This window comes from Artibeus jamaicensis, unplaced genomic scaffold (genome assembly GCF_021234435.1).
Source record: "Artibeus jamaicensis isolate MK-2021 breed Jamaican fruit bat unplaced genomic scaffold, CSHL_Jam_final contig_3126, whole genome shotgun sequence".
Lineage (NCBI taxonomy): Eukaryota > Metazoa > Chordata > Mammalia > Chiroptera > Phyllostomidae > Artibeus > Artibeus jamaicensis.
The window spans coordinates 11,211,345-11,228,548 of NW_026521723.1; the positions used below are offsets into that span (position 1 = coordinate 11,211,345).

Sequence of the window (17,204 nt, forward strand, 5' to 3'; positions counted from 1 at the left end):
TTTTTCCAGATAAATTGGATGAGAAGCATAGAAGAATCTTGCAAACAATCATACAGCTAGTGTACACTGAAGCTGGATTTTAAGTCCACTTCTATTTTACTAAAAGACTTTTCCCTTAACCGCTCAATTATATGACTTAATTAGATTTAAGACTTTCAGTGACTCTTATGAAAATTAACTTAAACTTTTTATTTTGCCTTTTAAAATCATTAAGTAACAATTAACCCAGATGCTAAATAAAAAGTGTTTAAAATAGTAGAGACAAATGCCATATGACCTCAATTACACGTGAATCTAATGAACAAAATAAACTGATGAACAAAAAAACCCAAAGCATGCGTACATGGAACAGACTGACAGCTGTCACAGGGAAGGAGGGAGGGGCGAATGGATGAAAGAAGGTCCAGGGATTAGCCAAAGGGCCTATATGCATGACCCATAGACACAGCAGCAGGGTGGTGATGGCCAGAGGAAGGTAGGGGCAGGGACTGGGTGGAGGTGGGCAAAGGAAGGAAAATAGAGACATTTGTAATAGTATCTACAAAAATAATGATAATAAAATTAAAATAAGTAAATAAGTAAATAAATAATAGAATGCAGTTTTATTTTTCATGATTACTACCCAAAATGTTCTAGAGTTAAAATATGCAATTGAAGTAAATGGGGAGATGTTAAGATAAAATTTAAAAAGATCACAAATGACAGTATCACCTGTAGTTGACCCTGTTGGTGAACTGCCTGTAGCCCCTTTACCAGTCCAGTTCATCCATCCTCCAGCTGGGTGTTAGCTGCTAAGAACTCACAGCAGTACTTTTGCACTGAAACTAGCCCTCAACCAACAGGAGGTGCCACATCTGGCAATGCCCAAAAGGTTAAGCACTCTGTGTCTGCCCCCACACCCGTCAGTGGTCACAAGACAATATGAGGGTATCAGTGACCAGTCCTGTTGCCTGAAGGTGGGACAAGTCTGTAAGGACATTCAGGTTGAAGACACACTTCAGCTACATCCACATCTCTCCTTCTTCCCTCCCTCCCTTGTGAGTTTCACCCCAACAGCTCTTCCTCAGTAAGTCACTTTCACCAGAATCTCTCTCAGGCTCACCTTCCAGGGAACTGAACTAAACATTACTATCCACTTCTTCCCTCATAGTAGGGGGAAAAGCTCTGGAAGAGCTTTTCTTCCATGAAAGCTCTAATTAAATAGAAATAACTATTATGACTTTTCCAGCCATGTTGAATATGGTCAGACAAGCATTTCGTTTTGAGAGGTTCTCGCTAAAACAATGTCTTCAAGGAGAGTGTAAAGGCGGGGATAAATGGTGATGGAAGGAGACTTGGCTTGGGATAGTGAACATGCAATATAATATACAGATGATGTATCAAGAATTATTTACCTGAAGCCTGTGTAATTTTATTAATCGATGTCACCCCAATAAATTCAATAAAATAGTGCTAATGGATGAAATAAATAAAAAATAAAAGGTGGCCTTCAAGTTGTAGCCTTCATTTTGAGAAAATTGAAAATTCAGTTCTATATCTTTCTTTCTATGCCTTTTTCCTGTCCGAGGACCTGAATCATATGTAGATGCTGTTTTCTGGGGGTTGTACTTTGTTTTACGTGCACCGTTGTGTGGTCCAACACAAGACAGTCACTGACATGAGTATTCTCCTCTCTGTTTCCCATAAACAGAACTACATAAAAATACTATGTATTTTACAAGTTATATATATTTAGCATTGGCTTCTACTCACAATGAGCACAATTTATATACTTATCTTTAGAAGGCAGAGTTAGAGCACTTATCCATGAATTATAACTGCTAAATTGTAAATGACCTCACGAGAGATTTTTAAAAAATAATACTCCTGTGGCCTATTAGATTTACTAAAATAGATAAGTAGTTTCTAAATGTCTAATTTTTGAGGAAGAGCATTATATAAAGGAAAACGTTGTTTCAACCTGATTAATGATCTCTGAATTATTTACACTATCAACAGTTTATTAGAAAACATTGGCTTCTATCTTTGTAAAAGCAAAGCATTCCTACTTCAAATAGCAATGCTAAAATTGTGAGGTTAATACATATCATTAACAAAAAGGAATGGGGAGGGGTCAGATTTGGGTATGTTTATTTATTTAACACCATAGGTTATAATACTACATTAGATAATACAGTATAAGTCATTCCATTTTAGCAATTGGTTCAAGGTGGATTTAAATAATTCACAGTTTAATGAAATAAAATCTAGAAACCCAACACCTTTAGCAAATGACGTAGGAACTCTCTCAGCTTGCACCTTTCTCTTCTTACCCCCTTGCCAGCTTCTACTTCACATACATCTTTAGCTTTTATGAGTCTCTGAAGTTGTTCTGTCCACCGGGTTTCTTCCTGGTGGAGACAACTGTTCTGTCTCTAACATAAAGGAAGTGCTACCCCTTTATCTTAGACCTGCTTTTCTCTTTGCAGCTCTGCCGGCCTGCACTTGTGCAACTGCAGACGCACAGGCCTGGACTGGCCAGCTTAACTTTGTTTTGGGTTGTTGTTTTTTTTTTGACAGGTTATATTAATTTGTAATTTTTGAAGTAAGTAAAAATAGTATAAAGGTTTCTCGTATATCCTTTACTCAGATCCCCCAATTGTTAGCATTACCATGTTTTACTTATTTTATTATTCTCTCTACATATAATTAGTTTCTGAATCATTTGAGAGTCAGTTAGACCTAAATACCTCAGTTAAACCTAAGTAAATATACATCCATAGATATATTTTCTAAAACAAGGACCTTCTTATATCTAACCATAGCATAATTATCAAAAACAATCTAAGCAACACTGAATGAATTCTATAATCTTATGTGCAGACTATTCAAAGTTCTCCAATTGTCCCAATAATATTGTTTATGGCAAAAAAAGAAAGAGAGACAGAGAGAGGGGGGAGGGAAGGAAGGAAGGAAGGAAAAGAAAGAGCCTAAGAAAGAAAATTTTTTACTGATTTAGGATCCAGTTCAAGGTCACACATTGCTCTCAGTTGCCATGTGTCTTTTGTCTCCTTTAATATGTAGCTATGCTTTAGTCTTTTTATGGCTTCATGAGCTTGATTTTTCTGAAGAATTCAAGTCAATTATTTTGTAGAATCACTCAATTTGAATTTGTCTGATGTTTCCCTGTGATTAGATTCATAGTACGCATTTGGGGGACTATATATAATTTGCACTTTGCTCTTGTTATTTAACAACATGTTTTGTAGATCCTTCCATCTCAGTACAAAGAGTTTCTTTTTTTTGGTTATTCTTTCTTCAAATATTCTTTCTGTCCCTTTCTCTTCTTCTGGGACTTCCATTATGTGTGTGTTAGTGCACTTGATGCTGTTTCACAGACCTCTTCTGTTCATTTATTTTATTTTAACATTTTATTCATTTATTTTTAGAGAAGGGGGAAGGCAGGGAGAAAGAGAGGGAGAGAAATATTGACCAGGTTGTCTTTTGCATGTCCACAACCTGGGACCTGGCCGGCAACCCAGGCATGTGCCCTGACTGGGGATCGAACCAGCGACCTTTGCTTTGCTTTGCAACTGAACCATGATGGCCAGGGCTCTGTTCATTTTTTTTATTCATTTTTTAGAAAATCGTACTCCTTAGATTTGATCATCTCAGTTAAACTATCTTTAAGTTTGCCTGCTCAGATCTGCTATTGAACCCCAGTGAAATTTTAATTTCAGTTATTGTACTTTTCTTTCCTTTTTTTATAACGCAGATTAAGATTCTTAAGTAGCTGATTTCAGAATCTACTACCGTGGGAAGACTGTGCTGCCTGACACTTTAGCAGACTTTTTAAATGGGTCTTCCTGCTGAGCCTGTTTTTCTAATCCCTTATGGTACACAAACTGGTGTTGCAGATACCTTGTGTTCCTCTTCTGTTGATCCAGGTACTTTCCCACGAAGTGTAAGAGATCCTTATCACTGCTGTCAGAAGCCACAGTCTGCAGGTTTAGCAGCTTTGTTAACCTGATCTCCATCTCCACAGCAGACTCTAGAGCCTTTATGCCAGTTCCCCAGTTATCTATATCAGGCCTCTTAATGACCAGAAGGCAGATTTTACCCTCACGTCTTCTTAGATATCTAAGGAACTGCTTCCCATGTTCCCTTTTCACCTCAGCTTGGTCTCCAAAGAATTCTGCAAAGAGAAGTGCTCCCGAGTCTTCATTGTAATAGTGGGCCATAGACAATTAAGCATCACTGATGTGCAGTTCATAAGACACCACATGATTAATAGCAACTCAACACTCTTCACAGATGAGGTTCTGGACCTGGGATGCCATCTCAGCTTTAGAGAAAACCGGGCATAAACCGTGCTCCAGTTATTGTACCTCTTATCCCAAGAATTCCTGTGGCTCCTCTGATCATTTCTTTTTTATTTTTTAAATTTTCAGTCCCCCACTACCACAAATTATGCAGTCGAGTTTCCCACATATGGGGAAATCGCAGGTGTCAGCACATCCGGAGTGCAATGGCCTCGCCCTGAGAAAACCACCTTCGTGATCATGGTATCTCCCCTGACAGGTAAGTATGATCATTTCTTTATTGTTATTTTCTATATGGTGAGACATTGTTCTCATGGCTTCCATTTCTGTACATGGTTTCCTTTTGCAGTTTGAGCATGTAAAAAATAGTTAATTTAAAGTTTTATCTAGCCCTGGCTGGTGCGGCTCAGTGGATTAAGTGCTGGCCTTTGAACCGAAAGGCTGCTGGTTCCATTCCCAGTCAGGACACATGCCTGGCTTGTGGGCCAGGTCCCAGGTTGGGGGCATGCAAAAGACAACCTAATAGTTATTTTTCTCCCTCTCTTTTTTCTCCCTTTCCCTTTCTCTAAACATAAATAAATAAAAACTCAAAAAATAAATAAATAAAGTTTGCTCTGGTTGGAGTGGCTCAGTAGATTGGGCACAGGCTGCTAACCAAAGGGTCCCTGGTTCAATTCCCAGTCAAGGCACATGCCTGGGTTGCAGGCCAGGTCCCCACTGGGGGCCATGTGAGAGTCAACCACACACTGATGTTTCTCTCCCTCTCCCTCCCTCCCCCTCTCTCTAAAAATAAATAAAATCTTTTGAAAAAATAAAGTTGTATTTGTTTAGTGTCTGGGCTTCATCAGAGACAGCTTGTATCCACTTTCCCCCTGTGTATGGGCCATACTTTCTTATTTTCTTCAAGCCTTATAATTTGTTGGAAAACTGGACATTATTTGAATATTATAATGGATACTATTGAATATGATAAATTCTGGAAATCAGATTGTCCACCTTCCCAGGGTTTGTTGTTCCTGCTTGTCCTGGTATTTGTTGTTTGTTTAGTGACTTTTACCAACTATTATTTTTTATTGTGGCAAAATATGCATAACAAAATTTACCATTTTATCCATTTTGAGTGGACAGTTCGGTGGCATTAAGTGCATTCAGACTCCTGCACAGCCATCGCCACCATCCACCTTCAGCACTTTTTCATCTTTCCAAACCAGAACTCTGTACTTAGTAAACATTAGCTCATCATTCTGGGCTCCCCTCTCCTAGCCCCTTGAAATCATCATTCTACTCTGTTCTCAATGAATTTGACTACCCTAAATAACTCATAAATTGAACTAGTTTTGTAAAGTTTGTACTCTGATAAGCTAATAAAAACTTTGTTAGCTTTGATCGGGTAATGATTTCACAGATTTCCTTAAACTCCTGGAAGCAGGGGAAGGAAAGAAGGGAGGAGAAGGGAGGGGAGGGGAAGGGAGAGTAGGAGGGAGGGGAAAAGAAAGATCTTCCAGTTTTTGCAGATGGGCTGTATGTCCTGCCTTCAACACCCAGGAAGGCAATTTACAACTCCGTCTTAGCTTTCCCTTCCTGCTTGTGCAGAGGATGAAGGTCAGCCAGAGGTGAGAGCTTAGGGCCTTCTTACCTCTTTTCTGTACATACACCCAAATCTGGACATGTGCGTCTTTCTAGATTGCCAGGAATTTGTGGAAGCTTTTTAAAGCCTTTATTCCTCCAAACATCTCATTCTTCAGCCTTTTCTCCCAAACTTTTCATGTTGTCTCTTGTTTTCCTTTGCCCCAAGCTAGCACCTAATAATATACCTTCAAATGTTTTCAAACAATGAATGCCCCGTATACCCCACCCCCGTCACCATTAGGTAGACTGTCCCAGTCCTGGGAGAGTTCTGATTTAGGTAAAATAAAGGCAAATCCCTGAGCTGGTCTTCCAGGGAGCTGTCAGACAGATCGAAGCAAACAACCACAATTCTTCAAGAATAAGTTCTCTACTGCTTCCTCCAATAGTACTTCCTCCGGTACCAGGAATGTGGACTATTGAGTAGGGAATGGTAATGGGGTAAACTGAAATGTCACCAGCTCTTTTACTGAGACTCAGCTGTTTTGTTCTTAATTAAGTTTTCCTTTGATTGTTGAAAGCTTTTGACTGGATTCCAGAGTTCTGAATAAGTCGGCCCTGACAGCTTTTGCCAGCTTATTTGTTGCGTTTGTGAAAGTACAGACTCACAATGTTCCCTACTTCTGCCATTTTTGTTGATCTCACTCCCTCTCGTTACTTAAAAAAAAAAGTACATCATAGAATTCCAGTTAATGGATGTATATAGTTTACCTAGCCAGGTCTTCACTAATGGACATTTGTTTCCAATTTTTGATAATGCAAACAATTCTCCAATGAATACCACTGCACCTTGTTTTGCATGTATGCAATTAAATCTATAGGAAAAACTCCAGAAGTGGAAATGCTACAAGAGTATATGCATTTTTGTCATTTTTATAGCTATTGCCAAAGTGTATGCCACTTTACACTCCCACTGAAAGTTCCTATATCTTCTCAATAGAATGTGTTATCAAATTCCTGTGCTTTTGTAATCTAGTAGGTAAAAAATGGGATTTAAGAGGGTTTTTAAAATTTAAATCATTTTTATTTTTCAATTCAATTGACATACAATATTATATTAGTTTCAGGTGTACAACCCAGTGATCACACATTATATAACTTAGTAGGTGATCATCCTGATAAATCTTGTACCCATTTGACACAGTACATAGTTATTAGCATATTATTTACTATATCCCCTAGCTGTACTTAACATTCCCATGATTATTCTGAAATAACCAACTGGTACTTCTTCTTTTTTATTTATTGATTTTAGACAGAGAAAGGAAGGGAGGGAAGAGAGATAGACACACACATTGATTTATTGTTCCCCTTATTTATAAATTCATTGGTTGATTCTTATATGTGCCCTTACCTGAGATCAAACCCTAAACCTTGGTATATTGGGAAGATGCTCTAACCAATTGAACTACCCAGACACGGCCCAATTTGTACTTCTGTTGTTTTTTTTTAAAGTGTATTTTATTGATTATGCTATTACAGTTGTCCCATTTTTTCTCCCCTTTATCTTCCCTTTGCCCTGCATCCCCTCACCCTACAGCATTCCCCCCACTTAGTTCATGTCCATGGGTCGTACATATAAGTTTTTGGCCTATTTCCTATACTATTCTTCACCTCCCACTGTCTACTTTATTCCTACCTTTTATGCTTCTTATTCCCTGTATCTTTTCCTCCATTCTCCCCCACCCCCCTCCCTCTGATAATCCACCATGTGACCTCCATATCTGTGATTCTGTTCCTGTTCTAGTTGTTTGTTTTTGTTTTTTAGGTTCAATTGTTGTTAGTTTTGAGTTTGTTGTCATTTTACTGTTCATAGTTTTGACCTTCTTCTTTTTCTTAGATAAGTCCCTTAACATTTCATATAATAAATGCTTGGTGATGATGAACTTCCTTAACTTGACCTTATCTGGGAAGCATTTTATCTGCCCTTCCATTCTAAATGATAGCTTTGCTTGATAGAGTAATCTTGGATGTAGGTCTTTGCTTTTCATGACTTGGAATATTTCTTTCCAGCCCCTTCTTGTTTGTAAAGTTTCTTTTGAGAAATCAGCTAATGGTCTTATGGGAACTCTTTTGTAGGTAACTGTCTCCTTTTCTCCTGCTGCTCTTAAGATTCTCTCCTTATCTGTAATCTTGGGTAATGTAATTATGATGTGCCTTGGTGTAGTCCTCCTTGGGTCCAAGTTCTTTGGGACTCTCTGAGCCTCTTGGACTTCCTGGAATTGTTTGCTTTGCCAGATTAGGGAAGTTCCCCTTCATTATTTTTTCAAGTAAATTTTCAATTTCTTGCTCTACTTCTTCTTCTTCTGGCTCCCCTATGAATTGGACGTTGGAACACTTAAAATTGTCTAGAGATTCCTAAGCTCTCCTCATTTTTTCGAAGTCTTGTTTCTTTATTCTATTCCAGTAGGATGTTTATTTCTTCCTTTTGTTCCAAATTGTTGATTTGAGTCCCAGTTTCCTTTCCTTCATTGTTGGTTCCCTGTATATTTTGCTTTATTTCACTTTGTGTAGTCTTCATTTCTTCCTTCATTTTGGTATTAAATGGAAAATGCCATTGGTATTCTGATAATTCCAAAATTTATATCCTCTGAGCTTCAGGCTTATGTATACAATTCCCCACTCCACATTTCTACTAGGGTGTGTAACTGGCATCTCAAATTTATTATATTTAAAACTCATAGCTCTCCAAAGTGTTCTTCTCTGAGACTTTCTTATCCCACTAAATAGCTGTTCCATCCTTTTAGTTGTTCAGGCAAATAGCTTTAGAATTTATCTTAACTTTATTCTCCCATACTACAAAACCAATTCATCAGAAAATCATTTTAATTCTTCCTTCAAAATACTGTCTATGCAGAATCTGACCATTTCTCACCACTGCTATCATCACCATGCTGGTTCAAATTATTATCTCATCTGAGTTATGGCAGTAACCTTCAAATTGGTCTCTTTGTTTCTATTATCACCCATTTATAGTCCCTAGCATTTGTGGAACTTAGGCCAAAAAAATGGATGCCCATATTGCAAACATTTTTTAAAATGGTAAATAAAAAACTTAAATATCTTCTACTTTCCTATGTTGACAAATATGTATCTACAAAGACCTGAGAGACCAGTACAAATTTAGAATTCTTGGGCTCCTTAAGAACTGTCAGAGTTCTTGCCAGGAAGTAAGAGATGTGGAGATAAGTTTCCTGGCCACTAGCCTGCAGCCTGCTCTTCTTCTGTTCCCAGCTCTGGCTCCATTTCCCACTGCAAGGAGCGCTGTTTTCATGCATATGGACACTGCGGTCTACATGTCCATGCTCCATCCATATCCATTACAAATAGCCACTGGTTGGTAACTCTACAGCCTGAGGGTATGCGCACCAGTGATGTGATCCACTCTTGGAAGAGCAAATCAATAGGGGAGGACTTTGTAGTTCCTAGAAGAGGACCTGGGCAGTTTGGTCAAGGAATTCCAGGGTTCTGACTACTCGGCATGTGATCTAGAAAGGGAGATTGTGGCCAGAGGAGGCCCAGAATAGAGCCCTCAAAAATAGTTCAAGGCAGGGGCCTTTCTTATTTGGGTGTCAGGTCAGACTCCCCTTTACTGCCCATAAGGTGAAAGGACAGAAGCAAGAAGGCCAGTCAGGAGGACACAGTAGCCAGAGTGGTTCTTTGACAATGTAAGTCATGCCACTCTTATTCTCAAAAACCTCTACTGGCTTCCACCTCATGCAGAGGAAAAACCAGTCTTTACAATATCTAAAAGGCTCTCTGAGACCTGACTAGTGCTCAGCCACCTTGCCTGGACAATTTGATTTCCACTACTCTTCCCCTCGTTTACTTCTCTCTGCCTTCACTGGCCTCCCTTGTTGCTCTTCCAACAGACCAGGCATCCTCCCACCCTACAGACCTTTGAGCTCACTCATCGCTCTGTCTCCAACCCCTTGTCCCAGATATCTATGGGGCGTATTCCCTTCTTCCTTCATACCTTTATTCAAGCATTGCCTTCCTATTGAAGACAATGACCTCTTTATTTTTTTTAAATGGTTGTCATTTTTGTGCTTTCTTTTCAAAAAAAATTTATATGTTTATTTATTTATTTCTAGAGAAAGAGGAAGGGTGGGAGAAAGAGAGGGACAGAAACACTGATGTGAAAGAGAAACATTGATTGATTGCCTCTTGAATGCATCCCATCTTGGGATCAAACCTGCAACCCAGGCATGTGCCTTGACTGGGAATCAAACCACTGATCCTTTGCTTTGCGGGACATTCACCCAACCAACTGAGCAACACCAGTCAGGGCCGTAACCTCCTTATTCAAAATCTTTCTGCCCCTTCCCTATTTTATTTGTTTTCATAGCTATTATCACCATCTCACATAGATACAATTTTACCTGTCACCGGTCTTCCTACTTTAGAATATAAACTGTATGTGGATTGGGATTTCTATCTATTATTTATTTATGCATATCCAGCTCTCAAAACATTGTATAGTGTATACAAGGGACTCAATGTATAACTTTGAATTAATGATTACAAACTGTTTTCAGTCTTTTTATTTCAATACAGTGGTGCATAGAGACCTGAAGTAAAAATGTGTCATTGCTTATTAATTAGTACCAATATTGTGCCTGATTAAACAAATAAATTAGCATGTAGTTAAGCTTAGCCCTATAAAAATCGCAGTCTCATATTTTATATAGATGCCTGTCTTCATTCTTATATTTTAAGTTTAGAAAATTAAATTTTTGATTCTGCCAAAATCAAAATAGTGTCTTACAAATAGTAAGTCTGAAACATATCATGGTTTCATACTGTAATTTCATTAATACCATTTCCATATTTTTGAATATTTACTTCCTAATATTTCGCAAATACTAGAAAGGCTACAGAGAATGTTTTAGTGAATAAAGGATTGTTTGTTTAGTAGTATAGATTCCCAGAAAAGGACTTATTAAGTACCAATTTATACTATTATACACCTGAGATATAAAAGTGATTTATCATTTTATTTCTCTAGATTATTTATTTATTAGAGAGAGGAGAAAAAGGAGAGAAACATCAATGTGCCATAGAAACATCCATTGATTGCCTCTTGCACGTCCCCACTTGGGACCTGGACCACAACGCAGGCATGTGCCCTGACTGGGGATCAAACCTGTGATCTCTCAGTTTGCAAGCCAGCACTTAATTCACTGAACCACACCAGCCAGGGCTGGTCTCTCATTTTTTAATATGCCTTAATTTTTTTTTTTTTTGTATTTTGGAGAGAGAGAGAGGAAGGGGGAGAGAGTTAGAAATACCAATTTGTTATTCCACTTATTCATGCATTCATTGGTTGCTTCTTGTATGTGCCCTGATTGAGGATTGAACCTATAACTTTTATGTATTGGGATGGTGCTCTAACTAACTGAGCTATCTGGCCAGGGCCTAAATACGCATTTTTTAAAATTTTTAAGAAAGATTTTATGCACGTCCCAACTGGCGACCTGACCTGCAACCCAGGATGAGCCCTGACTGGGAATGGAACCAGTAACCTTTTGGTTTGCAGGCTGTATCTCAATCCACTGAGCCATACCAGCCAGGGCTATTTATTTTTTTGTTTTTTGATTACCATATACTAAAAAGAGCAAAACGGTAACCGAAAATTTGCTCTGTACTAGAGGCTGTGCTATTTTATAGAAAACATCACATCTGAGCCCAGTATTACTTAATACATATAGACTGAATGTTTGTGTCCTATTAAATTAATATGTTAAAACCCTCACCCCTGTGCAGCTCAATTTAAAGTCAGGAAGTATTTAGGTTTAAGTGAGGTCATAAGGTTGGGTTCTCATCACGAGGATTAGTGTTTTTATAAGAACAGGCATCAAAGAGCACACCATGTGAGGACATGCCAAGAAAGCGCCACTCACCCTCCAGGAAGAGAGTCCTTACCGGAAGTTGAATTAGCCTTGGACATCTAGCCTCTAGAACTGTGAGAAAATAAAGTTCTATTAAGATACCCAGGCTGTGGAATTTTGTTGTGGCTGTCCTAGCAGTCTAACACTGTATTGTTGCTATTATTATATAACAAATGAGGACACAGGCAAAAAGGCATTAGGTGAGTTGCTAATATGTAGCAGAGGCAAAACTTGAACCCAGACAATTTTTACTGCATTTGTTCTATCTAAGCAACAAGATTATCTATCATGTGCTTTGTTTATTTTATCTATGGTGGGTCTTATCTTAATAGTTACTTTTACTGAATATTGAGTAGATAATTACATAATAGAATAAATATAAAACAAATATAAGATTTCCAGAATGGCTATATAACAAACAACTTTCTGGTTTGAAGTTCCCTAAACAACATTTTCTCTAGAAATTTCTCTAGGAATTCTAACTCCTTTCTCTCTTAAAGGGAAATTTGTGCTTCTCACTTTTTGCTTCTTCTTAGTTTTATTATATTTGTATTTTAATTGTATTTGTAGTATAATGTTCGGTTTTATATGTTTTATGTTTTAAAATTTTATAGAATGAATTTTACTATATTTTTTGTGACTCAGTTCTTTTTACTAAACATTATGATCTTGAGATCCATCTATGTTATTTTATGTCTTAAATTGTTTAATAAATTTTTATGTACTTAAAGATACCAAGTCTTTGTCTTTTTAAAATGTGTTATTTTTTTACCTTTGGAATTTGTCATTTTAGTAGAAATCATTAATTTTTCTTTTGTGATTTCTTCTATTGCTTTTAACATAAGCCATCTTTCCTTTTTCAGATATTCAATTCTATTATCCACTTCTCTTTCTTAAAAATTAGATTATTAAAAATGTTGTCATTCATTGTGTTAAATCTAAAACCAAAATAGTGATTTGCTCAGCCCTGCCTCAGGATATTCCTTTATCAGATTATTTTAATCTTTTCAGCCTTTACAAATAATTTAAACTATTTAGTAGGGGTTCAAAGGTGTGTTAGCACCTGCACAGTGTGAGGAGGGTGCAGAACGCAGGGACTGTGATGTTGGTCAAGGGGTGTTAAGGTGGGATGGGTGATGAGTGAGTCTGCCCTGGGCCGGACGTTTAATATTGCACACTGATGGAGATATGGCAACTAATTGTAATATGATTTGGGGCCAGGTTCTTTTGCTATAAAGGACATTATTGGGATGAGAGGTGGGATTTTAATGGAATGTGAGAATTAGAAAGTAGCAATATAATGTTAATTTCCCAATTTTTATCATAATTTTTATATAATATTATTTATTTATAAGGAAAATGTCCTTGTGTGTTGGAAATAGTCACTGAGATATTCCGAGTTTAGAGGGGACAATGTTGATAGTTTGCTCTAAAATGGTTTAGGGAAAAGATTATTGTAACATACTTGCGACTTTTCTGTAAGTTTTTTTTTTTTTTTTAGATTTTATTTATTTATCTTTAGAGGGGAAGGGAAGGAGAGAGGGAGAGAAACATGTATGGTTGCCTTTCGTGCGTCCCCTGATGGGAACTGGCCTGCAGGGAACCGGCCTGGAACCCAGGCATGTGCCCTGACTGGGAATCAAACCGTGATCCTCTGGTTTGCAGGCCTGTGCTCAATCCACTGAGCTACACTAGCCAGAACACTTTTCTGTAAGTTTGAATTTGTTTCAAATTTTAAAAAGTTTTTAAAAATACTTTTCATAATGACCACATTTATCTTAAACCATTAAAAAGATACTGGCACTATTAAACTCTTTCAATTCAAAGTACAATTAAATTCTTGATATGGTTTCCAGTTCAAAGAATAGGCAGTTATTTTTCCTTCAGCCGGTTGTTGTACACAACAGTGAAGAAAAACATAGTTTATGCTAAGTTTTACAGAACAAAGACAAAAACTTATCCTTTCTTGAATATCTTATTAAGTAATTTGTCATTTAGCATGTAATACATACTTTAAAAATACACTCCATATTCTACTTTTTGTGGAACTGGATTTGACTCTCTCTTTCCATCATTACATTATTATTATTTTCAAACAAACGAAAATAGAAAAAATCATTGAACAGTGGCATTCATCTATCTATCTATCTATCTATCTATCTATCTATCTAACTAACTAGTTAGTTTTAATCTATTTGGGCTGGTATATGAAAAATACTACAGATGGGGTGGTTTAAACAACAAACATTTTTTTCTCAGCATTCTGGAGCCTGGACGTCTGACATCAAGACACCAGAAAATCTGGTGTCTGGTGAGAGCCACGTGCTATTCATAGAATGCAGTCTTCTCACCAGAAGAGGTAAGAAAGGGGATTATGTGTCAACATATGAATTTCTGGGGGGGTGATGCGTGGATCATTCAGTCTGTGGTATCTATTTTTGTTGAAACATTAGCAATCAAGTTGCACACTTCATAACACTTCACTCCTAAATACTTGAACACAAATTTTCTAACAATAAATATATTCTCCAACATAATCACAAAGTATTAATTATCCATGAATGAATATTATAAATTTACCCATAGGTCATTAATTATTCCATAAAAACAACTCTAATATACTTTTCATATTCAATCTTCCCTAAATTGTTCTAGAATGTCTTTTATAGATGCATTTCAGGGAATCAAGATTTGCACTACTTTTTGTCAGTAACTTCAAGGAAGGGATTAAGGAACGAGACTGTGGTGCACTCACTTTTGCGCCCGTTGGTGCAGGGTATGTGTTGCAGCGGAGAAGGGGCTTTGTGATGAGCGACTTGTGCCCGGAAACCATTTCAGGGTAGAAACAGGAATTGGAGGTTGGTAGGTAGGTAAAGAAGGGCAGGCTCATCCAGACCCCTAGTAAAGACCGACTTCCAGCTAACAAATCAACAGTTCATCAGGAGCTAGCCAGAGGTAGGGGTCGTCAGCTGCCGCCAGAGGGCGCGAGCCCCGCGGGCAGGACCCCAGGTGGCCCTCGGAGGCGGGCCGGCGGGCGAGGCGCGCTGGGGGTGGGCGCGGGGTGCTCGGTTAGTCGCCCCCTCCCCTCAGGGGCGCGCGTGCGCGGTACCGCGGCGGGCGGCGGAGGGAGCCGCGATGGAGGGTCCTCTGACTGTCCGCCAGGTAAGTGGCGCCGCGCTGGGTGGTCTACCACTTTTTGCGACGGTTGTTTGAATCCTTTCACGTTATGGTAACTCATTTCTCCCTTTCCTTTTCCTGGTGCTTTTTGGAGCATTGTGGAAAGTTGTTACCGAGGAAACTGTTTCCCGTGCTTCCTGCGAGCCAGTGCCCTCGGGGCCGCGGCGGGCAGGTCCGCATCTCCGTGGGCGTGGAGTGCGGGAATGTGGTCCCGAGCTGCCCTAGTCCGGACGTCTCAGCCTCGGATCCCGCCGACGCGGGCTCCATGGCCGTGATTCTGACCCACGTCACGTTGGCTCAGTCTCACCCACTTCCCTTAACTGTCAGCTCTTGATTAAAGGGCCCAGACTAGAGACTTTAAATCACTGTGCTGCCGACCACGTCTTTCTGGTTTCAAGTAGTTTCGTTTAGTACCTTCGTTGGTAAACGGAAGAACTTGTTGGTTAATCCTCAGAGCGAAAGCCTACTTTTGTTGCAGGAGTACATGTATTTCCGAACACTGTCTTCATTACTTTTACGTTGGTTTTGTGCGTATATTTTACTTTTAGAGAATTGCAACCAATGTAATAGGTTTTGAGTAATATTTTACAGTTTACAAAAACGGTGGAAGCACTCAAATAGTTGTTGAATGAACAAATGATAAATGTGACATTTCAGCTGATTCTCAACACATTACTATGAAATAGGAAAGTTAGATATTCATGAACTTAGTTACTCATTCAACTACAAGGGTGAGCAAAGTAAGTTAAATTACTTGCATCATTACCTAAAAGATAAATCATAAGTAAAGATATGAAATGATAACAATAATAAGACAAATAATACAAATAATATGATAATAAATACGTAAGAATAAACTTTTGTGTACTCACAACTGTAAACGTACTTTCACGCACTGGGATATGCCTCTGGGTATTTAGGGTAAGACAGTGAGGTACACAGACATGACACACTCTCCATGAGCTTATTGTCTAGACAGAATTAGTACCCCTGCTGTAGAGTGGAGAAAAGAGATTTAGAGAGATTGTGTGACAGCTAATGACCACACAGCTAAATAAGTTAGATAGGATTCTCTGGTGGCCACTCTACCAAGCCAGAATGGACCCCCACCCAAAATTTGATTTGGATATGGAAAGTAACGGTGCCACACACACATACCACAAAGGTATGAAGAGATTTATTACTCATTTATAAAGGCTTATTACTTATGTGCTCACGTAATGAAAAGGGAAGAACAGGGCAGTCTCAAGCAGATCTGAAATGACTTGAAAGGGCAAGGAAAGGAGACTGGCCCCAGGTTTTTATTGTGGTTAGGAGGTGGGGTCCAGTGTGAGTGGAGAGGGCTTGCCCAGGCTTCCCACACCAAAGGGAAGAGCACCCAAGCTTTCTTACCAGCGTGCCCATTTGAGAGACAGAAGAGGAAGGAGGGATGAGGCTTAAAAGCTGTCAGCAGGCAAACATAAATAAAAATTGAATGAGGCTCCTTATTGTAATTCACCCCTGATGTTTGATGACAGAAGTGTACTATTTTTCATTTAGTTGAATTTGAACTTGCTTATGTAGGCCATCATGGCTTTTTGTGAGGCCTGTAGCCTGAAGCTAATAAGCAAGATGACAGTTCCATTGAATGCCTTGTTCAAGATCCCAATGATGATTTTGAGAAATAAAATGAGTGCCTTGGTCACTATGAGTAATGTTTGGAACTCTGATGGGGATAAGGAGTGAGCGTATTGGCAACAGCTGTTGTTATGGCTTTGATATATATAGAGAAATGTGTGACCTTGGTTTATATTTTGAGTATGTGGGAAGCACCAGAGTTCTTTACCCCAGAGGGCGCAACTCTTAGGCAATGGCCCAAGAGTCTGTAAAAATGTGCCGACAGCTCCAGTTGTTGGCCAGAGTATTCACTGTTAGGATGACTGTGGGGAGGTTAGCCAGTTGTATTGATTCTTGTGTTCTTCATCAGGGACATTCTGGTTAAGGGATAAGAGACAGTAGGTCTCCAGTGAGTTTCATCTTGTGCCATGGAGGTGGATGCTGTCCACCCAACAGCAGGTTTGTCCATTAAACTTCAAATAGGAGTTTGAATAGTACAAACTGCTATTGCTGTTTACTCAGTTGAACCCAAGTTGCTCCTCAGATAATCAAGGGGTTTAGAAAAGAGCTCACCTCTTCCAATACCATGGCATCTGATAAGGGAATGAAGGCC

The 17,204-nt window shown here is 38.8% G+C and overlaps 1 protein-coding gene and 2 pseudogenes across 2 annotated transcripts in view; 1 reads left to right on the forward strand and 2 right to left on the reverse strand.

Annotated features, from left to right (window-relative positions):
* Positions 1–3,788: 3,788 nt before the first annotated feature.
* On the reverse strand, positions 3,789–4,319 carry LOC119043014 (ferritin, heavy subunit-like; annotated as a pseudogene).
* A 108-nt stretch (positions 4,320–4,427) lies between these two features.
* Positions 4,428–4,568, reverse strand: LOC119043044 (uncharacterized; annotated as a pseudogene).
* A 10,318-nt stretch (positions 4,569–14,886) lies between these two features.
* GRAMD1C (GRAM domain containing 1C) overlaps positions 14,887–17,204 on the forward strand; it is a 106,497-nt gene continuing 104,179 nt past the window's right edge. The window contains exon 1 of one of the 2 annotated variants that reach the window (XM_037136881.2): positions 14,887–14,980. In XM_037136881.2, coding sequence (XP_036992776.2) covers positions 14,954–14,980 — 27 coding nt within the window. In that variant the 5' untranslated portion in view covers positions 14,887–14,953. The remainder of the gene's footprint in view (positions 14,981–17,204) is intronic. The other variant, XM_037136880.2, reaches the window with a different exon arrangement.